At 45.0% G+C, this 27,823-nt stretch overlaps 1 protein-coding gene and 1 pseudogene across 1 annotated transcript; both read right to left on the bottom strand.

Annotated features, from left to right (window-relative positions):
* Positions 1 to 317: 317 nt before the first annotated feature.
* On the bottom strand, positions 318 to 22,931 carry FBXO3 (F-box protein 3). The gene is given in 14 exon segments (XM_043972535.1): positions 318 to 788; positions 1,828 to 1,853; positions 1,856 to 2,017; positions 2,624 to 2,739; positions 4,286 to 4,408; positions 5,222 to 5,256; positions 5,258 to 5,307; positions 6,372 to 6,417; positions 8,529 to 8,733; positions 10,670 to 10,692; positions 10,694 to 10,785; positions 18,856 to 19,019; positions 19,838 to 19,927; positions 22,249 to 22,931. Coding segments are annotated over 14 exon segments (1,545 nt in total). The 5' UTR covers positions 22,530 to 22,931; the 3' UTR covers positions 318 to 656.
* Positions 22,858 to 27,007, bottom strand: LOC122731966 (annotated as a pseudogene).
* Positions 27,008 to 27,823: the final 816 nt, after the last annotated feature.

Genomic DNA, 27,823 nt, shown 5'->3' with positions numbered 1-27,823 from the left:
CTAAAATTAAAGTCAAGGATGGATTGTCTTTAAGAGGAGAAAGATCATTTTTAGTTCCCGGTAACTAAAGTCAGCCATGAGGGGGGCCTGGGTGTCTCTGGTGGGTATGCATGGAGAGGGAGCTCTAAGATGGATTCCCTGGGCTAAAAAGGCCGAATTGTAAGTATGCTTCCTCTGTAGACAACTTACAATGGCAGGAAATGATAACCCAAGGACTGAAGCGGGCAGAGGCTTTATAGATCTGCGCTTCTACCCTTTCCTGTCTACTGATGCTACATTTGCAATGCTTGTATAAAAACAACCCCTCCCCGCCCCCCCCCCCCCCCCCCCCACACACACCCAGCTTCTGTAAATATTACAAATATGAAATACTTTAAACAAGGTAGTAATGCCAGCCCCGCAGCTTGAGAAAAATTTCCCATTTGACAAAAGGAAAAAAAAAAGAAGCCTTTCATTTCCCCTCCTGTCTTACAGAAAACACAACCCCCCCCCAAAAAAACCAAAAAAACAAAAACCCCAAAACCCCAAACTAACTTCTAAGATAAATGTCTGGTAGAAACCACAGCTTAGCCCACTGCTGGCTTCACTGCCCGGGAGACAGATATGACTGAACAGCCTGTTATATTTATTTACACTCTTCAGAAACACCTCAGCGTTCAGGTGTGCCGAGGACAGTGGCTTGGGGCTGGAGAATAGCTGACGAGTCTGGGCCCATCGTAGTCATCAGAATCTGTGGAATCTTCTTCTTCATCTTCCTCGATCACAGAACATTCATCGTGGCTGGTTTCCTTGGGATAGAATGACATCATTGAGTAGATAATCTTTTCTTTCTCAGCCTTTCCATTTATTACAGTAGACTTATTTGTCCAACCAGAAAGCTCCAAGACACTTTTCATGATACCTAAAATAAGGGATGGTCCTAATATTCCAAATGCTGCCAGATTGGCAGTGTTTCTGAGTCATCACAGGTTCAATGATGGTCACAGATTCATTGATAAAACTAAAATTCCCCAAACTGGCTGAAACTTGGTCGTAATGTGAGCACATGCTTCTTAAGAGCACTGAGAGTTGAGCCCCCAACCATTCGGGATGAACAGATTTTCAAATTGGACAACGAGGGGTCCCTCCTTCCTAGCTGGGATTTCTAATTTCTGAGGGCAAGAGGGACAAGCCACATCAATCCAAGGATGACCTTTAGTTTCTTCACCTTTAAAAGGAAGGGGCTGAATCAGATTCACTTTAGTGCCCCTTCTAGTTCTAAAATTATAATAGCCTGTGATTTAAAGCAGGGCTTCTTAAACTTAAATTTTTACATTACCCAGGGTCTATCGGTATATAAATAGGTATACAAATCAAACATTTACTGCCAAATTTTTCTCAACCCCCATATTCAATTAGACCCCAGTTTAAGCTTTGATTTAAAGGACGTGGAAAATCCCAGTGGAGGGCGGCCTCTACTGGTAGCTCTTATCAATGGCACTTGGGCCTAGCTCAGAAAATCCCTGGGGGATCTCTACCTCCCACCCCCCTCACCATCCACTCTTGCCTTTGGCAAGGGCACATTTCTCAGTTTCTCCTGAGGATGGGATGAAAGGCTTGTTGGTCATCAGGTACTGCTCTTTCTACAGAAAGGTGCATGTAAGAGTCTCTCAATGAGAAACACTCCTGAGAAGTGGAGAAGGTTAAGTCACCAGCTTTACAGCTGAGGACTCTAGAGCTCGGAAGCTAACCTGCCCACTGTCTGTCTGTCAGGTGTTTTCCCTAATCTGGAGCAGGCTAGCTTGGTGGTTCTGAGGTCCCGAGGCCAAACGCGCTTGGCTTGCTTACCCTTGGGGTGGTGGAGACCTTGAAGTTGGACACACCATATGGAACCTAGGAATGGCTACGTTGAATATCCTGTCCTTGTAGTAAAGGAGGTGAAAGGTGTAATGTCCTTCCATGTAGCCTGATGTGGTGGAGGAAGGTGGTACAGCTGTGTACTCATACACTCGGCCAGGGCTAAGGATGGGGAACTCTCCTGAGGGAGAAATAGAGCACGTGAGCACAAACAGCAATGCCTTCTTGTCCCTGGGATTTCACTGATCCTTACAGGGAAACTCCTCGAAGCCCCTCAGCCAAAGCAGGCTGGCACCTGCCCCGTGGCTGCCTCCAGGCCTGAGTCAAGTGTCAGCTCATCCTGCTGGTTTCTAGGCAGGCTCCCTGTACTCTGGGCTGAGCTGCTGCACTCCCCATTGACACAGTATGGAGAACTCCCTTGACATTCTAAAAAGAATTTCTAAGTCAAACAGAGGCAGCGATACAGCCTAGGTAGAATGGCAGATGCCCTTCTATGCCCAACAGGTATGAACTATCCTTGAAGTCTAGGGGGAAGATCAGGACAAAGAGAATAACTACTCTAGTCCTGGAAATTAATTAGGACAGCCTTAGCTGTATGTTCATTTGTTCAATGGTCTGATTAGAAGCATGGGGTTTTAATGGCTGATTAAGAAATATCGGCCATAAAAAGATTCCGGCGACCATTGATTACATTTCCTTAACTCCTATCTGTCTTCTACCAAAATCTCTATTACTGGCAGTCAACAAAGGCCCCCCCCCCTCCCCAGTCTCTGGTTCTAATACGTACCCACCACTCCGGGCCCCTGAACCTCTTCGATTTCACCTTTGGCGTTGGTGATTCTCCAATATCTACTGTCTAACTGACAAGTCTTCTCAGGAAGGGCATCTTTAGACATCTCAATCCTAGAAAAAGTGGGAAAAACAAGCCCTTAATTTTTATGGAAAAGGAACTGTGGGGGCCACAGCCAGTCGTCTTGATCTATGTCTTGCCATGGGACTTGATGACTTCTCTCCCTCACTTAAATCCAATTCAAGACATCACCCAAGATATCACAACAACCAAAGGAACTGTTATCCAGACTCGCAATATTTGGGGAATCTGTGGTATATTTTTAAGAACCTCTCAAAATCCAACTCATCTGCTCATTGGATGAATCCGGAGGATGCTTCAGAGCACCCATGTATATAATACTGAAATACTAAAGGAGGCAGCAGGGACAAGAAGCATTCCAAGCATCTCATAGTCAGGAGGAGTGGTGCTGGCCACCATGTGGCACGACCACATTTCTAGGTGGTTGGTTGGTACGTGAGGGCAGTGAATGTACCAGACTCAGGAGTTAGGACCCTTCCTAGTTGGGTTGGACTTCCCTCTTGTTCCCGACCACAGTGGAAATGTTAGGGCAGTCAGAAGGGATATGCCCAGGGTTATGAAGCCAGGAAGTCAGAGATGGACTTCCTCATACCAGTACCCCACACTGCCCCCTGGCCATTCATTTAATTACTACAACAACAATTCAGCGAGAAGACCTGGCTGTGACTTACTTAGAGTCACTCAGCCTCTCAGGGCCCCAGGAAATTCTAAGAATTTCAGTTAGAACAAAGATGAATTGGAAGAGCAAGGGGTCCACCTGCAACGGGGTCGCCTGCCCCACCCTCTTCCCATTAAAAATGGTCAAAGCCGTCACCAAAGGTGCTGATAAAGCAACACCCAAATCTGAGGTACAAGCTTTAAGTGGAATCAAGACATCAGTAATCAGGCAGAGGTAAAGTCTTCTGTGGATACCTTAGTAGCAGATTTTTCAGGTATAGAAGGATCTTAGATAAAAATATTAATTCATTCAGTAAGCATTTATTCAATGCCTACTATATAAAATGCAGTATTAGTCACAGGGGAAGAAGCAGAGAAAAATCTAGCCTAGTCCTTGTCTCTTAAGGAACATGCTCAATTGTATGTACAAAAGGTGTGTATGTACAAAGATATTTTGTACAATATATTTAGACCCCCGATACCAATACCTATTACATTCAGAAGATATATTTAGCAAATTTGGGCTGATTAATTTTTTTTTTTTTTTTTGGCCAGGCAACAGGGGTTAAGTGACTTGCCCAGGGTCATACAGCTAGTAAGTGTCAAGTGTCTGAGGCTGGATTTGAACTCAGGTACTCCTGAATCCAGGGCCGGTGCTTAACTACTGCGCCATCTAGCTGCCCCTGGGCTGATTAATTTTTAAAAAATCTTTTAAAATCACACAATCAGCCCAAATCACAATTAAAAACCCAAAATAAGCAAAAAGATAAAAATCTTACTTAATAGATAAACTAGAAAACAATATCTAATAGAGATTAGAAGATGTATGCTTGAGAATGTGAGATACCACAGAAACCACACCTCCAGAAAATGTCCCTTAAATGGTAAAATAAAGTGAACCCACAGGAACGAGTCACTCACCTGATTCGGTAAGTGAAGAAGTAGTGAGGTGGGTGTACAGAACTAAGCTCTGGGAGAAATGATGTGGACACTGACACTGTGATGTCTCCAGTTGTTGCCACACATCCCTTATCGTGAACATACCTACACAACCAAGAAAGAGAATTGAAATCAGTTATTCAAAAGAGAAAATCTAAATTTCAAAATACAAGACAAGAAAATCTAGCATGTGGGAGGAAGCACCCAAAGTTAAGCCTCAGCTGCATTATAAAAATTAATATTCTTAACAGGGAGGCTTTTTCCAGTGTTACCAGATTGAACTCAGCATTCAGACTTCATTTCCAAATTGGCCCTTGTCCATTTAATCTGTCTGATAGATCTGGGATTCAGAGTAGCTTACATTTTACTAATGTTTATAAAAGACAGTATAGTTAATGTGATTCTAGAACTTCTGGTGTAAACAGAAGAAAAATTACTAAAATCATATGATCAATCATTTTATATGTCACACAAGTTTCCCCCCACCCCCATTACACCAAATAACACTTTGATTTCAAGTGAGGTCAATTGTAGATATGCCCTTCATTTTAGTAAATTTTTTTTAGGGGCAATGAGGGTTAAGTGACTTGCCCAGGGTCACACAGCTACAGCTAGTAAGTGTCAAGTGTCAAGTGGGTCTGAGGCTGGATTAGAACTCAGGTCCTCCTGAATCCAAGGTCGGTGCTTTATCTACTGCGCCACCCTAGCTGCCCCTTAGTCATTCTTTAAAAGTCTATAGAGGTACCAGATCAATAAGTAGACAAATATACCTTTGTCAAGTCAAAACCAAAGAGTTACAACTCTTATCTTATGGTCCCAACTAGATGAAAGCTGGCTGCTCATGTCTGTGTGGCTTCACTGAAATGCCCATCAATGAGATGCATCTTAGGGAAGCCAGGAAGTCTTTGCACATAATACCTGAAAATCTGGTCTCGGATGATAGGGTAGCCCCCCTGTCACAACATTGTGCACGTAAGAGGTGAACCATTCTGTATAAGAATCACCTGTAGGCCAAAAGAAGATGGGAAAAATAAAGGTTTTTACCAACACAGCTAAGTCTGTCCACAGATCAGTTCAATGAATTCAATCAGATCCTATTGTTTTTGTTTTTTTTGAGAGGCAATGAGGGTTAAGTGACTTGCCCAGGGTCACACAGCTAGTGTCAAGTGTCTGAGGTCCCATTTGAATTCAGGTCCTACTGAATCTAGAGCCAGTGCTTTATCTACCGCACCGCACCACCTATCTGGCCCTAGGGGAAGCTGATTATTACTTTTTTTTTGGTAAGGCAATTGGGGTTAAGTGACTTGCCAAGGGTCACACAAATGTCTGAGGCCGCATTTTGAACCCAGGTCCTCCTGAATCCAGGGCTGGTGCTCTATCCACTGCGCCATCTAGCTGCCCCCGGAAGTTTATTTTAAAATATTTTTAGCATTCTTTTAAAAACTGAGTTCCAAAGTCTTGCCTTCCCTTTTACCCCCTCCCCCATCCACTGAGAAAGCAATAAAAATATCATTTATACATATAAAATCATTGAATGCTTACTATTTAAAGGAACCTGCGACAATTCATTTGGCAATACCATTCCCTTGATTTCTTCATTTGGATTCTCAGAGCATAGCCATATCAAGACTTATTTCAGTGCTTCCCCTCAGCCTGCCCTAGCCCAGGATGGCTTTGTCCCTAAGTGAGTTCCACTTTCTCTTCCTTTCAGGGACCAGGTATAGTCTGGGCACACAATGATGTTTGCCCCTCTCTAGTGATGAACACATATACCCTGAAGCCACTACCTGAAGCAGGTCCAAAAAGGTATGCAAGAAAACCAGCCTTCATGTGGCAAAGAAAAAAAAATACAAAAGGGCACAATTCTATCTTTACTGTCATTCAAGAATATCCCATTAGATTCCAATGAGAAGGGTGCAGCTCCAAAAACCAAGCTATGTTCTTTCCTGAAGCCAGCCTAAACATAGAACTTTGTACTATCAAGCAACCTTTCACTAGGAACTAAGAGCAAATAGCTTGCTCTCATGCTCACTCATGCTCTATTATAGATATAATTTTTTTTTCATACCTGTAATAAACATATCGATTGCCGATGGATTCCGAGCCATCTGGTCCTAGATTAGAAAAGGTACATTGTTATTAATGAAATCAAATTTGACTACATTTTTAAAGGTTAATGCATTCTCTCTCTCTCTCCCCCCCCCCCCTGGAGCTAAGTACTACCCAACCTTCCCCCTCTCCCCATGTGTGCTGCCCCCCTCCCCCAAATATCACCCAAAAACTATCCAGTTGGAGACATGGCTGTCACTGCCCAAATATTAGAATGTCCTGTTCTTATGAGCTCTACCTTGGGCCAAGGATCTCACTGCCTTGGATGCAGTCATGGACTTTAAAAAAACAAAAAAAAAAAAACAGCTAACTAGAAAATTAAAAAGAGAAGGGAGCCTTAGGTTGGAGACCAAGAAAGCAGAGGGTCAAGTCCCAACTATGCCATAAATTCTGTGTGACCTTGAGCAAATTATTTTTTTTGGGCCTCAATTTCCCTAACGGATGAGATGTCTTAACTTCATTTCAAAGGGCTGCCATGAGGACAAAAAAAAAAAAAAAAGAGGTAAGAGATGAAAACATCTCCTTTTTGGTGGTCTCTGATGAGGGAGTCATGATAAAGAAACTCCAAGGTCGGATTAATATTTGCTCTGCAAAATCTGGTCTTCAGGTTTCCTGGGGGCAGGTGAGGGGTTGTTACTTATTCAGTCCTACTGCCAGAATGAGGCAGGGCTCACTCAGTGGTGACGTGGTTTTAGAGTTAAAAGCATATGTGCAATTATTACTAAAGGATTCTACTAAGACCTAATGGAGACATTTGAAGTGTGAGAAAATCAATAGATTTCTTGGGGAACCCAGGGATCCATCCTTTCTCCTCTCTCCCAGCCCCCTCCAGAAAATGGAGTTCTCCTTAAGACTTCAAATTTCATCTGGGACAATCCCAAGTGAACAAAAGGAATGGAGAGAGATTCTTCTTTCTAGATTGCTGGCAGCACTGACGGGATTAAACCACAACTAGATAATGGACATTTTAACATAGACCACCTCCGATTTGTTAGATGCATAGGACCCAATTAGATGTGACTGATGAATAATAAGCAGCCTCTTATCAAAAGGGATAAAAAGCCTGGACAGGGAGCCATGTCACCTTCTCTGGGTTTGTGGGGACCACATGATCTCTGTCCTGCTCTCATGGGTCTCCTTCAGACCACATGCTGTCTCTCTGGGAGACTACATGGGTGTCTTCTGGGGGGTTTTCTACTACTTAAATGGTATGTTGAAGCTCGCTCTTGCTACTACATGGCCTGAGACCATGAGAAGTTAGGAAGACATGTAGTCAGTCCTTTACTAGTATAATAACATAAATTAATATGCTTTACCCAAAACTGGTGTCTTTATTTTTAAACATCACAGAAGGGAAAAAATGGAACTCTACTATGAACCTTTAGATAACTTAATTACAAATGTGAAAAATTAAGAGCAGAAATCAAAGTATGGGGAAATGTCTTTGTTTTGAGGGATTTGAATTGTCACCACCTATGGAGTGTTATAGATACAAAAACATAACCTCCAGGGGCAGCTAGGTGGTGCAGTGGATAAAGCACCGGCCCTGGAGTCAGGAGTACCTGAGTTCAAATCCGGCCTCAGACACTTGACCACTTACTAGCTGTGTGACCCTGGGCAAGTCACTTAACCCCCACTGCCCGCGCAAAAAAAAAAAAAAAAAAAAGGCTACAAAAACATACCCTCCTGAGAGAAATATTCAACTTTAAAACAACTCAATTACCTACTGAAAGGAAAAAAAAGTAAACAGCTGTGTTTTGTTTTTTTTTTTTTTGGTGAGGCAATTGGGATTAAGTGACTTGCCCAGGGTCACACAGCTAGTAAGTGTCAAGTGTCTGAGGCCGGATTTGAACTCAGGTCCTCCTGACTTCAGGGCTGGTGCTCTAACCACTGCACCACCCAGCTGCCCCAGCTGTGTCTTTAAGACAATGACCTGCACCTAAAATTATTTCAACAAAAAACATTCTACAGATTCTTTAAGACTCTGAGATTTCTTACTAAAAATCTTCAGTTTCCCTTCTTGTGGCCTGAAAAGCTTTTCTCTAGTTGCCAACAGAAACAGACTGACTGTTACGCTTAGCATGCCCACTCTTAAGACATAAGAAGCATCACTTACTGGACACTGATAGAAGATCTCATATTTGATGCGGCCTTCTACACTTTCCAATGCCATATATTGACTCAACCCAGTATGTATGCAAAAAGTGAGAGGTAGGCACTGCTTCAGGCCCTGCCTCTGCTGGAATCCTCCAGCGGCTGTGTCGATGTCCAGCAAATCCTCAGAGCGGTAGTGATTGGAGAGGGCCATGCTTCCCATCAACCTTCAGGATCAAAGAAAATACAGACGTCCCCAAGTTATACAGCGGCTCTACCTGAGATCAGGGATCTCTGGGATCCTTACGGATGGGTTAGTAACAATCTGGGTGCACTCGGGTTAGTTTCAACCTGACACACAGCAATGCTAGAAAAAGATGACTGATGCTCCAATGTCTATTAATCCCGAGGCTCCATGAAGCCGAATGTGAATCCTAGAAGTCTGAATTACATAAAGTAAAGTCTTAACTCCACGAAGGACGTACAGTATGGAATCTAGTTTGGCCTGTAGTATTAAGCTGATGGTCCCCCAAGTCTTCCTGTCTTCAAAAGGCATCTTTAAGTAGGATCGTTGCCTTGGAGCTGGAAGCTGGCCTCTACCTCCTGTTTCCTCAGTGACCTATGGAAATTGTCCTAGCTCAAAACGGTCTCCCATTTAACTTTGCCTCTGAAATTGGGAGGGTGGGTCAGGTCAGTCCTCCTAAGGCCCAGTCAGGCTGGTCCTGCCTCTGTAGGTGGTTCTTGGCCCATGTAATGCAATCAGCTCAGAGCCCCCCAATGCTTTGCCCATGGTACTTCTCCCCAAAAAGGAGATTCTGTTATCTCCAGAGGTCTGAACAGAGCAAATTAGCAAATTAATACACGGATGGGGCAACTTACTAGCTGTGTGACCTTGGGCAAGTCACTTAACCCTCATTGCCCCACAAAAACAAAACAAAATACACAGAGGGCAAGAACTGAGTCAGTAAAGACCCAGGACTTCAAGACTAAGTTGCAATTTACAAACCCCTATATCAATATGAATTCAAAAGCCTAGTTTCATACTATGTAAGTGGAAAAAAAAAAGACTAAGCTGCAGAGTATGTTTTGGGGAATTAAGCACTGTTTCCGCTTCCATATTAAACACTCTGCCTTCATTAAAATACATTTAAATAAAACCTCCTAAACCTTTACTGAGAAGTGAGGGGCATTACAACAGATTAAAGACACAAGGCCCAGCCCACACAGGGATTCTTTTAAAACTCTGATTTCCTAATCTGCTAATTTCCCAAGGCCGCCATGAGAAGTAGGTGTGGCACAGCAAAGCCCTTCCATTTTCTTGAATTTGAAAGGCAGGAGGTCTGTTAACCCAAAGTGAGGATTCCTTAACCCTTCATCTTTAGTGAATTGAGTGAGGCAAAGCTGGTGGAAGGTTCTCCAGGTCTGAGAGACCCTGCCCCCTACTGACTGAACAACTGGGATTCTCTAGAGCATTTCCTGGGCCAGCTGTAGGAAGTCAGGACAAAGCTGGGCTGAAAGGAGGAGGTGGCTGGGGACTCCCCTGTTCAATTAGCCCTACTATGGCCACCATATCAGGCTGGGGAATAGAATTAGGGACCGACCCAAGGTTCTACTGATAAGGAAAAGCTCCTCAGTAACTTCTAACCTTAGACAACTGCCTGGGGCACTGAGCACACACACTACAGGGCTGGACCTGAGGTAGAGGCAGGATTTGAACCCATGCCAGATCTCCGTCCATTAGCTCCATGCTGCTTCCATGGCAGGGATGGATACAAAAAGGGGCTCTCCAAGAGGTTCTATTCCAAAGGGAAAATTGCTCTTTACAAATACAAATACAGGCTTTGGTTTACATCCATCATCTTCTCCACTGAGATGATAACTAGAAGATGGCCAAAGCCATATTCACAACTGAGGATGTATGAATGACCTGCCTCACACTCTCCCAGCCCTCAGAGATCCATCCTCCATCCTAACATTGGACTTTTATGGCTGATGTTCCTGGATTTTACAGGAGCCTCAAAGCCACAAAGGCCTCCAGGAGAGGGAAGGGCATTCCCTAGGAGCCCATGAGACACAGGGAGTGTGCAGGGAGTCTCACTTGTGACCATTTTAGTTCCAGCATCTTTCAAACGATAAGAGGGATAATAAGAAAGAGCCTCTTACCCAGGAACCACCAGCTTCTGCCCCATTGTGGATCCGAAAGGAGCATCGATAGTCATTGGGAAGTTTGCACCCAATCTGTGCTTCCACAGCATCCAGCTCACGCTCCTCCACACTGTCTGCAAACATAAAAGAAGGGGGGGGGCTTCAGAAGACCAACACAACGGCCAGAGGAAAATCACAAATTACTCTTTAGATGAGCCTGGCCTGGGATGGCAACAGACAAAACCTGTGCAGAAATCATGCAGATTGATACTGCTTAGGCCTTACCCAGCAGAGGAGCCAGTCCAAATCCTCTTTCCTCTTAATTACCATTTCTATAACAGGAAAGCCTTTCCCTTAAGTCCCACCTCCCTTGGCCCTCCCTCCCAGCTACCTGATGTTCTCTTTATTCTGTCTATACGTCCATGTACGTGTATGGCCTCCCTGGTTAACAGAACAGAAGCTACGTGAAGGCAGGAACTTCATTTTTGCCTTCACAATGCCTGGCACACAGTGAGTACTTAATGTTTGTGAACTGATCTCACTGAATATTAAATAAAAATTAACACTGACACCAACTAAACAATTTGTGGCTGGATCTGTTTTCTCCCAAGTATCAGTTTCCCTCCCACTAATAATGCAGGTAATGCATCTAGCTAGTCTTCAATTTATGGTCTGAGAGGGTCAGGGAAGGGAGGAAGCATTTCTACAGCACTCACTATGCCAGACTGTGCCAAGCACTTTACAGACACTTTCATTTCCTGGAGCACTGGGAGGTAAGAGACTTGACACCAGGGTCCCACAGTATGGGTGGGACTTGAACCCAGGTATTCTGAGTCACAAACTTCCACCATTGTTTCCCAAAGTGTTCAATGAAATATGAAATAAGTCCAATCCTTTCTCAAGTTCACCTCATGGAAAGCCTTAAACGATTATTTTTAAATTATGAAAATTATGGAAGATAATGCCTCCATTCCATCTGCTCTCCTTTCTGAGTAAGATTTCTTTTATTTTTAATTTTTTTCTGAGTAGGCTTTCTAATTAAATACCAAATACTGTTCAGAAACTTTCTAAATGGACATTATCCAAAAGCATCCATTAAGATTTCTCAGTGTGATATAAAGAGGCCAAGGGCAACAGACCTATGCAGATGTCTTACATACTAAGTCCATGAGGGCATTGTTGGCGCCAGCAGTGTGCAGAGTACCCTCTAGACTGGAAAAAACAGGAAGCAATTCAAAGCCTCAAGAGATGAACAAGGAAGAAGGTGGAGGTTTATCTAAAAACTTTGAATGTAGTAATCTCCCTCTTCCCAATCCCACTTCAATAACACAGCTTGGATTAAGTTTTATTCCCAAAGAACCAGGCTGAATAGTTGGGTGGGAAAGGAAGCTAGAAAAGACCAAAAAAAATTAAATGGACAAAAACAAACCACCCCACCACTAAAGCAACCCAGAATTATTCTCCTAAAACAAGAGATTGGACAGACAAGGAGAAAGCACAGCACTGGCAGGCAGAGAAGAGAGACAACATTTACATAGCTTTTTCTATGTGTCAGGCCTGTGCAAAGCACTTCAATTATCATTTGATCTTCCTAACACTAGGAAGTAGGCATTATCCCCATTTTACAAGATGTGGAAACTGAGGCAAACAGAGGTTAAGTGACTTGCTTGAGTCACTTAAGGTGACACAGGTAGTAAGTATCCAATGTTGGATTTGAACTGAGGTCTTCCTGACTGCAAGCTAGGTACTCGACCCACTGGGCCACCTAACACATTAAAAGTAAGGTTTGGGGGCAGCTAGATGCCGCAGTGGATAAAGCACCGGCCCTGGATTCAGGAGTACCTGAGTTCACTTAACACTTAATAGCTGTGTGACCCTGGGCAAGTCACTTAACCCCAATCGCCTCACAAAAAAAAAGTAAGGTTTGAAGGGGCAGCTAGGTGGCGCAATAGATAGAACACTGGCCCTGGATTCAGGAGGACCTGAGTTCAAATATGACCTCAGACACTTAACAATTACTAGCTGTGTGACCCTAGGCAAGTCACTTAAGCCCAATTGCCTCACCAAAAAAAAAAAAAAAGTAAAGTTTGAAAATGATTCTGTCTCAACTGCAGACATAACTTCTATGTTGTTCTTTGTAGGTATATCAACATTATAAAACTCTTAATTTCAAAAAACAAAAATTGTTACTGGCCCATTTTCTGTTATCAACCAATGGTAGACAGCTGGGGTTTCCTCTATTGCTGAAGATCACTGACCTAGAATTCTCTCTTTTTTTTTTTAAGTGAGGCAATTGGGGTTAAGTGACTTGCCCAGGGTCACACAGCTAGTAAGTGTTAAGTGCCTGAGGCCGGATTTGAACTCAGGTCCTCCTGACTCCAGGGCTGGTGCTCTAACCACTGCGCCACCTAGCTGCCCCTGACCTAGCATTCTCAAAGCCCCACATATCTTCTCACCAGTGGAGAGGGCAGAACCCCTCAGTGGTTGGCATCTTTTCTCCAGTGTAAGAAGTTTTTGCTTTAGTTAAAACTTAAAATAACAAAGAGCATTGAAAAAAACAAAAACCAGTGTCTAAAATGTAGAGAATTTTGAATATTCTCTCCCATTAATGGTTTGTCCCATTGGAAAGGGAGCTATAAAAGGGGCTGGGACCCTCTGGGCTTTTAGATGTGTATTAAGAGCCTCAATGAAATCAAGAGAAAGCAGAACCTCTTTACAATGTAAATGCCCTAAGTTGGTCTTTCCATTTTGAAGTTCCTTCCAGGGAATTTCCTTCTAACACCACCCAACCATACCTCCTATCAGGTCCAAGCTCCAAATAAAACCCTCTTCCAAAGTAAATTTAGTTCAAGGTGCTTGCCCAGGGTCCCGCAAATATGGCTGACAGTTATGACCTGAACCCAGGTCTTCTTAACTTGAACATTGGCCCACTAACCATTAATCAATCAATAAACATTCATTAAGCACCTGTGTGGAAGAGATATTTCAAAGGTGAAATTGACAGGCCTTAGCAACTGCTTGGATAGGGGGGGGGGGGAGGAGAAAGTGAGGAGTCCAGGATGACTCCTAGGCAGGTTTTAGGGGGAAAGATAATGAATTTTGGACATGCTGAGTCCAAGATATCTACTGTCCAGTTAAAGATGTCTGAAAGGCAGCTGGGGAGGTGGGACCGGAAGTCAGCAGAGGTTGAATCAGCCTAGAGATGATAATTAAACCATGGGAGCTGATGAGATATCTAGGTGTAGTATAGAGGGAGAAGTGATGAGGGCCCAGGACAGAATCCTGAGGCACTTCCATTTAGAGGGAGTGATCTGGCAAAGGATCCAGCAAAGGAGACCCTGCCTTCTCAGAAAATGGGCCTACATATTTTTACATATAATTTTTACTTTGAATATAACATAAACATTTTTAAATAGAAAAGAGTTGTTTAAGAGAGGGAGGGAGAAAAATTTGGAACTCTAAATCTTATGAAAATGAATGTTGAAAACTACCCTTACATGTAACTGGAAAAAATAAATGTTTGTTGCTAAGAAAAAAAATAATGGGGGGGGGGGGAGAATGGGGGTTAAGTGACCAGTGAAGCTGGGTGCCGGACACAGAGTCAGACCCAGTTCAGGTCCTCCTGAATCCAGGGCTGGTGTTCCATCCACTCACTGCACCACCTAGCTTCCTAAGAACTAAGAAAGGGAAAGTGTTTTTGTTCACCTAAGGAAGGGAGGGGTCCCTTTTGTTTACCAAAGTCTAGACTGAGTTCAAGGGTTAGTTTCATTGAGTAAAGCATCTACTCCAAGCATAGTCTCTAACAACTCTAAAATCCTAAATACAACTCACTGGGCTTTTTCCAAAGAGCCCAGTCTGGAATTTCCTCCAGTCTCAAACAGGCCCAGGGAAGGAGCCAGGGTAAGAGGGTCTTTACTTAGCAGGAGCCTCTCAGCAACCAGATAAGTCAGTAAATTTCATAACAGCTATCATTTTTACAGTGCCAGGCTGGGTGCTAGGTGCTTATCTACAAATAGCATCCAATTTGATCCTGACAACAACCCCATTTCACAAACAGCTAACCAACCAAGTGTCTGAGAATGGATTTGAACTCAGGTTTTCCTGATGAGAAGCAGAACCCAAAGTAGAGATAGTGATTTGCTTGTGTTTCTACTCTATCTAGGATCTTGTAGTCAAATACTAACTACCTTGGACCGGACTCTTCCAGGCTTTGGGCTCTGGTTTCATCTTGTTGGTCTAGATGGCTAAAAATCCATCCCATGCATCACTCATTACTCAGTGATTGATTCCTGATCAACCAAGAAGCTAACTCTTCAGGTGATCATCACTCTAGATTTTCCATCTCAAGGTAACTGTGCTGGAAAGTCTATTCGGTAATTTGTCCATGGTCATGTGACTAATACCAGTGAAGCTGGGTGCCGGACACAGAGTCAGACCCAGTTCAAATTCTGCCTCAGAAGGTTTATTATAGCGGTGTGACCTTGGTCAAGTCATTTAACCTCTGTCTGTTTCTTCATTTGTAAAATGGGGATAATAGCATGGATCTCCCAGGGTGACTGAGAGATCAAATGAGAGAAAGATTGTAAAGTGGCTTAGCATAGTAGGTACTTAGCTAGTTGGTGAAGTGGGCCTAGAGTCAGGAAGATTTTTCTTAGTGAGTCAAAATCTGGCCTTGGACACTTACTAGCTGGGTGACCCTGGGCAAGTCACTTCACCCTGTTTGCCTCAGTTTCCTCATCTGTAAAATGAGCTGGAGAAGGGAATGGCAAATTACTCCAGTATCTCTGCCAAGAAAGCCCCAAACATTATCATATTTATGATATCGTTTCCATTACTATATTATTTTATCATGGGATGATGATCATATCATCAAAAATCTAGAACTACGCTAGTAGTTCCCTAAATCTAGCTATCATTATTATTATTACTGAATGCTGGTGACTTGAACCCAAGTTTTCCAACCCAATGTTGGATGTTTTTTCCATACAAAACCACTCTGGAAATACTAAGAAAGGCAGCCTTGAAGATGGACAGTGGGACTCCCAGTGGCCTCCAACACAGGGATCCTGAAAGCCACCTCTTGCTACCTGGCAGTGGGGTTTGCCTCTTCTGTTGACTGAGGCCTCTCAGGCTCCATGGGAATGGTTCTCACCACTTAAGATACCTCAGTGCTTTTACTACATTCCTTACCTCATTGGCAGCATGCTGCTAGTACGACCAAGTAGCGATTTTATGTTCTGAATGATTTTCTCTTGCTCTATGACCCCATGTGCCAAATGATTATCATATAGCTCATTTCTTGTGGCGTTAATAATCATGAGAACTCTCCTCCAGAACCTGACTCTCCTGGTCTACTCCATTCCTTCCTCGGTCTTCTAACCAATGATTTTTTGTTTGTTTTTATTTTTGTTTTTGCAGGGCAATGAGGGTTAAGTGACTTGCCCAGGGTCACACAGCTAGTTAAGTGTCAAGTGTTTGAGGCTGGATTTGAACTCAGGTCCTCCTGAATCCAAGGTCAATGCTTTATATACTGCGCCACTTAGCTGCTCCCTAACCAATGCTTTTTATGTCCCTTTTCACGCCCATCATTATGAAAGAAACCTTTTTTTGCCCAGCAGCAAATGGCCTGCTTATTATAGGAGGAAATGGTGACACAAAAAGTCAGGTTCCAATGAGCAGAAGAGAGCATCAGAGCTTAGCTTAAGAAAACCAAAACAAATTTCCAAAGTCTTTCATTGGAAATATTTATGATGTTCTGGAGAACAGAATAATCACCCCCACCTAATTCTACAAGGTTTTATCAGGAAGAACTGAAAAAGCCAATCAACCTGGGGGCGGCTAGGTGGCTCAGTGGATAAAGCACCGGCCCTGGATTCAGGAGTTCTTGAGTTCAAATCTGGCCTTAGACACTTGACATTTACTGGCTGTGTGACCCTGGGCAAGTCACTTAACCAACATTGCCCTGCAAAAAAACAAACAAACAAAAAACAAAAAAAAGCCAATCAACCTGAAACCCACTTATATCTAAATCCTACTTGTCTAAACTCTTTGGTGAATAAGGAGCAAAGGCATGGTCATTTTGCATTGATTATCCACACAAATAAGTTTAGGCAAAGCCTCTCTCTTCAGCAGCAAGGAAAATCATTTGAAAGGAGATGGCTTTTAAGAAAGCCAATTCTGTTCAAAGCTCCTCAATTAAAATTTTGCTAAGGATCCCCTAGTATTTAAGATGCTTAACATAAGTATGTAAAAACCAAAGGCGCTTCTACATTAAGGGAGGGTAATCTACCAGTCCCCCACCCCTTAGCTTCTTGATCTCATGTCTCTGGGGCAGAGTGTGCATGCAGCCTGCCATTAGGCCAGAGCCAGCACAGTCACCAGCCCTTGGTAGATTCAGTCACTACCTACACCTAGTTGGGACTGCAGAGACTCATAAAATTTCTCTTCTACCAGACTGGGCTGGGGGGCTTTACAGGAGAAACTAGATGCCAAGTCTACATATTTTTTTTAATTACTCCCAAGTCAGGAAGGAGGTTGAAACTGAACCTCTTTACTGCTTCGATGAGTCCTTATAACTTTGTTGATGTTGTTCAGTCGTTTCAAGTCATGAAACACTCTTCATGACCTGGTTTGGTTTTTTCTTTGCAAAAATACTGGAGTGGTTTGCCATTTCCTTCTCCAGCTTTTTATAGATGAGGAAATTGAAGTTAACAGGGGTAAGTGACTTGCCTAGAGTCACACAGCTACAGAAATATCTGAGGCTGGATTTGAAACTCCTGAAGAGGAGTCTTCAGTACAAGCTCAGCACTCTATTGTGCCACCTACCTGCTCCAAAGGGTGGTTCTACATGGGCCATCTAAGAAGTTGGAAGGATATATTTTATGGTCCCTTCTCTTCACCCCTGTCAAAACCATTTATCAAGAGAACCGCCAGCTTTGGCCACTGAGACTTGTATTTTAATGAGAATCAGATCTTCTCAAGCCACTGGATGATAATTTGCCACCTGCTCTTCAAGTTGGAAGGATGAGAAGCATTTAAAACCATGTTTTGAAGCACAAATAACTGGACATCATTTAAAGAGCAGTTGAGACAAGAGTAAGAGGGTTCACTAGGCCTGACAGTCAGGAAGATCTGAATGAGAATCATCCCTTGAATATTTACCTGCCTCGACTTTCTTCAACAGCAAAAATGGGAAGTTGTAGTCAAGCTAAAGTGAAGATGATGCCAGGCATTTTGTAAGCCTGGAAATGCTAGATAAGAGTTAGCTCTTTTAGTTATGGAGCTGTACTTACCTAAATCCTATTATTTGTATACATAACCTACAAAGGAGGTAGAGGTTTGTGTATTAGAGGAAGTAGGGGGAGTACAAACTCCAATGAATTTGGATTCGGAAGATCTGGCTCTACTGGTGGCTAGCTGTATGACCTTACTTTCCTCATCTGTATAATGGGGTAAGATTTTCTGCCTCACCCTCAAAAAACAGCCTTGCCATGCCAAGATGTCATGGTTAGGATCAGAATATAGAGAGTGTCTTTTTCAAAAAAAATATCAGCTTCCTATTTACTTGAATCCAAGTCAAAGCTGAATGTTAAGCACATAATATGGATTTATAGACAGTGGGGACCCAACCGTTCAAATTAACCTCTGGTAGATCCTACAACTAGGCATACATCCCAAAGGGCCAAACCCAGAAAGGTTCCATATTTATACAAATATTCATAGCAGCCCTTTGGGAGGAAAGGGGATAGCAAAGAGCTGGAGACAAACCGAGGCCCCTGTAACACTGTGGAACATAAAATAGAATGGAATATTGTTGTATCATAAGAATCAGATGAATGAGGAATTCAGAAACAGAGACTTGTGTAGAATGCAGCAGAGTCAAGAAAGCAGAACCAGGACAACATCGTATGCAGCTGCAATGGTGTAAACAAGAATGCTGAAATAAAACTAAGAAGAAAGGTCACCCCTCTACAGTCTTTCACAAGGTGGTAGACTATGGGGGTAGAATGGTGCACTCCATGTGAATGAGGAAAGAACGTGATGTAAAAGTCTGGCCTCAGACACTTGATACTTACTAGCTGTGTGACCCTGGGCAAGTCACTTAACCCTCATTGCCTCACAAAAAAAAAAAAAAAGATGTAAAAGGATATAAAGGGTTAGCCTAGTTAACAATTAAAAAAAAAATGAACAAACATTCACAATACCTTTCAGAGATCCAATCATCCTTGGACACCTCTGTCCCAAGTATCTCTCCAGATCATCCCAGGCTTTTTTAAGAGTAGCATAATGTTGAATATATCTTCCCAAATCAATGTAAGTGTCTTTGAAGAGAGTTTTCCAACTTTTGTTCTTCTGCGTTTTTTCTGCCCTAAACAGACAAGAAAAAGCATTTGATAATCTTATGAAATATCATGAACTACCTGGACATTTTATTTAGGCTCATATGGGGTCACTTCAACTTTTGTGAAGTGTTTAAAATCCAATACTATTAAATAAAAAATAGATTAAAAAATGATAGGTTAAAAAAATGATTCCAACTGCTTTCACATTTTTAGCCACAACAGTCAGAGGGTAAAGAATGTGAAATAAGATTCCAGGAATATGCAAAACAGTGACAAGTCATTGATGATGGGTATGGGTGAGGTATTTGGTTCAAACCTTTGGATGTATGGTGAATAAGTTCCTCACTAAGGAAATTAAGGGAAGTTAACCTGATCATCTTAAATCATCAAAACTACAAAAGTTTTCTTTCATAATGGTGTGAAAAGGGACATAAAAGTGATTGCTTAGAAGGCAATAGAAGTGTTTCCTAAGGAAAAAAATGTTCTCTATCTTACTAAATAGAACAGACACACCAGAGGTAATCTAATGTATACTGTAGCCAGGTGGCAGAAACTTGCCCCGGGTTCAAATCCTGGCTCAGATACTTACTAGGTATGTGACACCACTCAATCTTCCCCTTAACTCTGTTTCCTCACCAGGAAAACATGGGGTCTGACTTTGAGGCCTCTTAAGGTTCCTTTTTCTAGTTCTAAATCTAGGATCCTTTGACTTACAAAGTAGGCAAAGAGTCAGGCAGTGGGGTTAGGGTGTCATTTTTGCCTCTTGACCAGCTACAAACTGGCTGAGGTTTTTTTGGTTGCTTTTTTATCATGTGATCCTCGTTTCCTTTTCCCACATACTTACTCTGACAAAAGCCAATATTTTTTGCAATGTCTTCTCCAGAGAGGATCATGGTTTGATAGCTGGTTTAATCGTCGGCTGACACAACTGCAGCTGCAACATAAATCAGCGTTGGGATTAGTTGTGTACAAATTACCCACAGGAAAACAGGGGAATGAAGAGTTAAAACAAAATAAGCCGCATGTGTTAGCTAGCAGAATTACCTGTAGAACAGTGAATGAGCCCCACATATTAATAAACTGAAATCTGCATTGTAATTCAAACCATGAAAGATCTGTAAAACATACGCCTTTGTGCTTTGCCTCAATTTTACATAAAAGAACACAGTTCAGGCCAAGTTTAGGTGAAATATTTTTGTGCAGCTCTCTGCTAGGATTCTATGCCAGTCAAGGACCATGGGCAGTCTTGGTACGTATACCCTGGTCTAATTTTATGTTAAATAAGAAGATATTTAATTTCTCTAAGAGATAGAGTCTAGCTATAGGGCCAAATTCATGGGTTTTCATGAGTGTCCATTCACAATTTTCATATCAGTGTCACTTAAATGCACTAAGATTTTGATATTCTTTATATTCTATCACAACAGATCTCAAAGCTCTCCACAGCTAATCTGGCAAAAAAACAAAGAGCCCTAGATTAAAAACAGGAATCAGGAAACTCTTAACATCCCTCTAGAGCAATACCTAAGCTGAAGAAGGCAGTAGGAAAGGCTTGTGGTCCCAGGCAGGAGGGGTACAGTAAAAAATAATACATAGCAACATGGGCTTCATTTCATTTTCCTTGTATTTTGTATATAATCTTAGGCCTTGGCTCCCCTGTATGAACAATCCAGTTGATTCAACCTCTCTGGGCCCACCAGAAGACATGAGGCCCTCTCACGTTATTTCCATTTCTAAATCCTATCAAGAATCAGAGCAGACAGGAAGCCTTCCCTTCAAGAAACTTATATTCATACACACACAAAAAGATACAAGGTTATAGGAGAGCTCCAGGAGCTTTGGGGAGGGGAGCTGATTGGCCAAGAAAGGTATGGAAGGGACCAACCTGAAATTTCCCTCACTCTGTCTTTATCTCCCCATGGCCGGGCACCAGAGACCAAGTCCAGGAGGGACTTGCCTTCCTGGTGGCCTGACCTCCTTTCAGCTTGTGACTACCTCTCCCAGAAAAGGGAAAGCCCTAAGTAGGCTTGACACCTCCTCCTCCTCCTCTCCCTAAAGTCTTTTGTTCTCCTCCACCCTCCTTGAGTTTTGGAAACAGGATCAAATCAAATTTAGCATGGATCCTGGAGGATGAGTAAGGCATTCCCAGTCACAGGGGCTGGCAGTTTACCTAAGCTGACCCATTCGGTCCTGGATGAAGACCATTATGCAGTAAGCTTTGTCTTTCTTGGCTAATACTTAGCACTTAATAAATGCCTGTTGACTGCCAAAAAAACCCCAATCAGTGAAGTAGGTGCAGCCATCATCCATCCCCTATGAGGGGGAGCTAAGTGCAAATAGAACCATTTTACAGATGAAGAACCGAGACTCATAGGAGGGTAAAGGGGGTGTCAGGCCCAGGGGGTAGTTGGCAGAGCCGGGATTGGGCCCGGGTATGACAACAACAGGTTTTTTAAATGAGGCATTGAGGAGCTGGTAAATTTCAGGAGGCCTGGGTGGGCTCCCTAGACCTAGTGGGAGCTCTCCAGGGTACAATTCCCCGCAGACTATTTGGGGCTGCCGGGCAGGACCAAGGCCATGGTCTAATGGTACAAACAGCGGAGGACACCGCGGCCCGGAGATTAAGGCCAAGGTCAGGGAAGCAGAATTTTCACCCAGGTCCTCTGCGGGGGTGATTGCAACAAGGCGCCGTTGGAGGGCCGGGACGGGGCTACTTCCTATCTGGGGGGAGGGGGCTGGCCTCTGGGGTCCTGCTGCTGATTTGGGGCACAGCTGCCAAAACTGAAGGCGGTACGGAAGGGAGGGAATGGGAGGGGGCTTGTCGGGGCGCGGGAGGCCAAAACGACCGCTCTCTGGGGAGGGCCCCTGCGCACTGACCACCGGTGGGGTCCCCGGGAGGGGAGCTGGGCTCGGATGCCAGCTCGGGGACCTTGACAAGCCCCGACTAATGGAGCCTCAGTGTCCTCATCTGCAAAATGGGGGCGTCGGGCTGTCTAGCCCGCAAGACCCCTCGGTCCGGCTGGGTCTGCAGCGCCAGGATTGCTGCGGGCAGGGCCCCGGGCCGGGGGGTCCCCACCCGGGTCCGCAGGCGGGCCGGGCCTGGGGGCCGCGCTGGGCCCCCCACCCCAGGCCGCGATCGCGGGGGGACGCGGCTCCGCGGAGGCCTGGGCCGCGGCGGCTCCCGCGGTGCGGGGGAGGGGCAGGCTGCGCCCGGCGCCCTCCCCCCGCCCCGGGCCGCCCCCGCTCCCCTCTTACCTGACGAGGTCCCGATAGTCCAGGAAGGAGAAGATGAGCAGCAGGGGGTCGGTGGGCAGCAGCTCCAGGCACAGCTCGGGCTCCTCCGCCCCCAATGCAACTGCCGCCGCCGCCATCTTGCCAGGCCCGGGCTGCGGACTCTCGCCCCGCCTCGGCTCCTCCCTGGCCACGCCCTCCAGCCCGGGGGGCGGCGGAGGAGGCGCAGACGAAACCGGGGGGTTCGCCGAGAACCCCAACCGGGGGGGCCTCCGGAGGCGCCTTCCTCCCAGAAAGCTGAACATCGTGGCGGAGAGGGGGCCGCAAGAGGCCAGGAGTCGGGGATGGATGGATGGATGGGGGGGGCCCCGCTGACCAGGGCGAGGAGACTGCGAGCAGCAGCGGCGAGGGCTGAGGGGGACCGACGGCGGCCGGCGGGAGGAGGGATGGAGAGGAGGAGCCAGACGGGGGCGGCCCCCGGCTGACCAGAGCGAGAGGAGGCGGAGGGGGGGGGGATGAGGAGGAGGGGGGGAGAGAGAGGAGGAGGGGGGGGGCCCGCCGGCTGGAGAGGAGTCAGACGGGGCGGCCCCCAACTGACCACGGCAGTGACGGAAGATCGGAGAAGGGGAGAGATCAGACGGCGAGACCCCAGCCCAGAAGGAGGAGAGGGAGGTGAGGGTCGTCGGACCGGCTCTGGATGGAGGAGAAGACACGCAGCTCTCTCACCGCTCTGCAGCGAGACTGGGTCACCCGACGCTGTCTCCGAGACTTAAGGAGGAGGAGGAGGAGGAGGAGGAGGAGGAGACACTCGCTCCGCCCAACAGACGCCCATTGCCCCCAGCCCACCTACCCCCTGCTCAACCTAGGGAGGAGATTCCCACCTCCCGACTTCCGGGACAAGCCTGCAATTCTCTGGTGCTGCTGGGAGGGGCGCGTTTGACACCTGTAGCTTGGCTGCTTAGCCCCCTACCCTTTGCTAAAACTCCAGCCCTCCAATGTCTAAGTCCGGGGTCTCGGTCTCGTCTATCCCCCAACCTCACCCTCCTGACATCTCTTGCTAGGTCTACCTCACTCCCCCATCTTCCTGCATTTCGTCTCCACTCCTGTCATTTCAAAGCCTTTGAACTCAACTGAACTGTTTGTCTGTAGTAGCCAAGAGGAAACAGTCTCTACCCTCAGGGAACTTACAGTCCGCTGGGGAAAATACCCTTCCTAAATATGTCTCAGCCTGGTCTCCTTTCAGCCACTATTTTTATTGTATTGTATATTATTGTACCTCTGTGACTCATTGTTTCCTATACCCCAACCCAACTCCTCTAGATCTTTCTATATGTTGTTTTCACAGATAGAAGGGAATGTGTTTTATTTTTTAATCTCTTACACAGTGCCCGGCACATAGAGGTTGTATAATTAATGCTTGTTGATCTAATTGTCCTAAAACATTCTCCAATCACATCTCTCAGTCCTGGTTCCAAATTTCTCTATCATCCCTGAACAGATCCCCTTTCTGTCTAGTCTTAGTCCTGTCCTCAGATATCCTCTCTTCTTGCTTCTATTCTTGGTCCTGTCTCCAAATGTCCTCCTGTCCCATCTCCTACTAACCCTGGTCTGCAAATATGCTGCCCCATTGCCTCTCAGCCTGTGTCCCAGGAATTCCCAGCTGCTGATTACGGCTGACAGTAGACCCGAGCCAAAATCTCACTTATTTCGGCTCCTGCACCAAAGTTGCTTTCATTTTTCTCAGTTTGTCACACTTTAAAACAACAAAAATTTAGACTAATGTGAAAGCCACTTTAAATCTGAGCCTTGAACTGCAAGAAAACCAGTTCGAGAGAAGGCCAGACCTCTGTGGGGGATGGGAAGACTCTAACAATGAAGGGAAAGTGATTCCCCCCCCCCAACAACAAACATTCCCACAATCTCCAACTTGGTAGAGCCTTGCCCTTTAGGTTAGAAGAATATAAATGCAGTTCCCCCCCCATTTATTTAGAATTTTATTTTTTCCCAAATTACATGTAAAAACAAATTTTGACATCAATTTGTAAAACTTTGTGTTCCAAAATCTCTTCCTCCCTCCCTCACCACCCCCCCTTAAGAGCTCAAGCAATTCAATTTAAGTTATACATGCATGGTCATGTATATTTCTACTTTAGTCAGGCTGTGAAAGAAAACCTACAAAAAAAAACTTTAGAAAAAGGAACTAAAAACATATGCTTCAATTTGTATTCAGACACCATCAGTTCTTTCTCTGGAGATGGACTGCACATTTCATAAGTCCTTCAGAGTTGTCTTGGACCATTGTATTGCTAAAAATAACTGTCATTCATAGTAGATCATCCTACAATATTGCTGTTATTTTGTATACAGTACATTTCACTTTGAATCAGCTCATGTAAGTCTTTCCAGGTTTTTCTGAGAGCATCCTGCTCATCATTTCTTTCTTTTTTTAAAAGTGAAATTATTGGGGGCAGCTAGGTGGCACAGTGGATAAAGCACCGGCCCTGGATTCAGGAGGACCTGAGTTCAAATCTGGCCTCAGACACTTGACACTTACTAGCTGTGTGACCCTGGGCAAGTCACTTAACCCCCATTGCCCCACAAAAAAAAAAGTGAAATTAGTTTATTAATTAATCTTGAGCACACTTGGGAAGGTGATGGTGTTGTTCTTTGTGGTCTAGAGTGGAGCTAGACTAGTGCTTTGCAGTGGAGGGGCTGAGCTTGGAAGCAAGGAAGGGAGTGAGGAGAGTGTTATGGGGAAATAGGTGGGTGCTGGGGGTTTGGGGTCCTTAGGAATTCCTCTTTTTTTTTGGTGAGGCAATTGGGGTTAAGTGACTTGCCCAGGATCACACAGCTAGTAAGTGTCAAGTGTCTGAGACCAGATTTGAACTCAGGTCCTCCTGCCTCCAGGGTCGGTGCTTTATTCACTGCACCATCTAGCTGACCCTAGGAAAAAAAGAGGAATTCCTAAGGACCCCAAACCCCCAGAACCCACCTATTTCCCCATAACACTCTCCTCACTCCCTTCCTTGCTTCCAAGCTCAGCCCCTCCACTGCAAAGCACTAGTCTAGCTCCAGTCTGCTCCACTCTAGACCTCAAAGACCAACACCATCACCTTCCCAAGTGTGCTCAAGATTAATTAATAAACCAATTTCACTTTTTGTTTTCTGGGCAGTGGGGGTTAAGTGACTTGCCCAGGGTCACACAGCTAGTAAGTGTCAAGTGTCTGAGGCCAGATTTGAACTCAGGTCCTCCTGCCTCCAGGGTCAGTGCTTTATCCACTGCACCATCTAACTGACCCTAGGAATTCCTTTTAAAATAATTACACAGTTTAAAAAATAAAAAAAATTTAAAAAGAATTACACAGGGCAGCTAGGTGGTGCAGTGGATAGAACACCAGCCCTGGATTCAGGAGGACCTGAGTTCAAATTTGGCCTCAGACACTTGACACTTACTAGCTGTGTGACCCTGGGCAAGTCACTTAACCCCAATTGCCTCACCAAAAAAAAAAAAAGATGATGGACTAGAAGAATTACACCCTCTTGCACACAAAACCAATAGAATAAGATAATAGTTTATTTAGGGGCTGGGGAAGGAAAAGCAAGAGAGAAATCCTTGGACTTCTCATGGGGAGAAGGCATGGCACAGAGTGTGGCTCTGAGACACCAATCTCCTCTAGCAGGAGACAGGCAGATACTTTTACAGATGTCTGGTGCTGGTCTGATGAGGTGATTGTCTGGGAGGGCCATCCCCCACTGGTGGTGACTGGGGAAGTTGGGTGAGGGATGGCTCTGGATCTCTCAAGCCATCTCTCTGCTCCTCTCCCCACAAAGGTAGCAGCCACACCCAATTCCATCTCCCTGAGGGGTGAGGAAGTCTGGTTAGGGGTTTCTGTCCCTTGGTTTAGTTTCTCAAGGAGAAGGTTCTTTGCTGTACCCCTGAGAACTTCTGGGGTATGCTAGCCCTATAACAGAGAGCTATTAAAGCTGAGTTCTTGCTTTGGTTACAGGTGCTCTATGGGTAACTGGGGTCTGTTGCTTGGCAACTGCTGGTGCCAGTAAAGATAAAAGTACAGAGAAGGGTGCAGGCAGCACTAGGCAGCACCTTCTACCTGAAGCATTGGAGCTTCCCTGGCCTTGGGGCATTCTGGATCTCCTTGACTGCTCTGGCTCTAGCTCTGGCTCTAGCTCTGGCTCTAGCTCTATCTCCAGCCCTGGCTCTGCTTCAACCACTATCCCTACCTCAGGCTGATTTTCAGTGCCCTGGCTTGGGCCCAATTGGGGAAGCTTGGTGGGAGTGGGTGGAGCTGGGGCAGGACCCTTGCTCTTTGGAGTAGACCGTGCCTTTCGCAGGCTCTGCATCTTCTGTAGACCAGTAGGCTGAAGATGCTTTGCCCGGGATTCCGAGGGCTCCTCAACTGAGCTCTCCCTTTCTTCCGGATCTTCTAGGGCCTCTGGTCCCACTTCTCTTCTGGCTCCTGCTGAAAGGCTCTGGCTGGGATTTCTGCCTCCTCCTTGAAGAGCTGGACGTGCAGCTGGCCTCCAGCGACCAGCAGCCCATGGTTGATCTCGAGAGCTCCCGTACGCTGAGCGTGGGCGCTGACGCGCTAGGTCTTGTCCAACAGCGTGTTGCTGGTGGTTCTGTGGATGCGGCTGAGCGCACCCAGGCCATCCTGGCGCTCCCCGTCTCCAGCATGGTGGACAGCTTCTCCAGCAGTGTCACCACTGTCACCGCGTGCACAGGGCCGTGCTTCGCAGCCTCAGCCACCGGCAAGCTCTCCCCCATGGCCGCTCGAGATGCCGGAGCCCAAGTGCTCGGATCTGGTCCCGTCCCGTTCCTCTCTCCACCGCTTGCTCATCATTTTTTATAGCGCAATAGTGTTCCATCATAATCTCATCCCACAGTTTTTCAGCCATACCTCAATTGATGGACATCTCCTCAATTTCGAATTCAACTTTTTTTTTTTTAATCTCTTTTTGGATACCAACCTAGTAGTAGTGGTATTACTAGGTCAAAAAGTATGTATGGTTTTATAGCCCTTTGGCCATAGTTCCCAATTGCTCTACAGAATGTTTTAATCAGTTAACAACTTTACCAAGAGTGTATTAATGTTTCATTTTCCCCACATCCTCTACAACCTTTGTCATTTTCCTCTGCTGTCCTTTTATCCAATCCAATAAGTATGATGTAGCACCCCAGAATTGTTTTGACCTACATCTCTCCAATCAACAATGAGTCAGAGCATTTTTTTTCATATAGCTATAGGTAGCTTTATTTCATCTAAAAACTTCATATCTTTTGATCATCTATCAATTGGGGAATGGCTCTTATTTTAACAAATTTGACTCAGTTCTCTATATGTTTGAGAACTAAGGCCTGTCAGACAAACTTGCTTTGATTTTTTTTTCACAGTTACTATTGCTAACTGTATTTCCCTCCTTCCTATTCCCTCTCTATAACATTTACTCTATTTTCTATCTTCTTTCACCCTATCCCTCCTCAAGTGTTTTGCTTCTGACTGCCCCCTCTCCCAATCTGCCCTCCCTTCTTTCACACAAACCGCTTATCCCCTTCCCCTCCTACTTTCCTGCAGGGTAAGAT

The sequence above is a fragment of the Dromiciops gliroides genome, chromosome 6 (assembly GCF_019393635.1).
Source record: "Dromiciops gliroides isolate mDroGli1 chromosome 6, mDroGli1.pri, whole genome shotgun sequence".
Taxonomy (NCBI): Eukaryota; Metazoa; Chordata; class Mammalia; order Microbiotheria; family Microbiotheriidae; genus Dromiciops; species Dromiciops gliroides.
The sequence above is the reverse complement of the archived record's forward strand: the minus strand, read 5'-3'. Positions and strand labels throughout refer to the sequence as shown.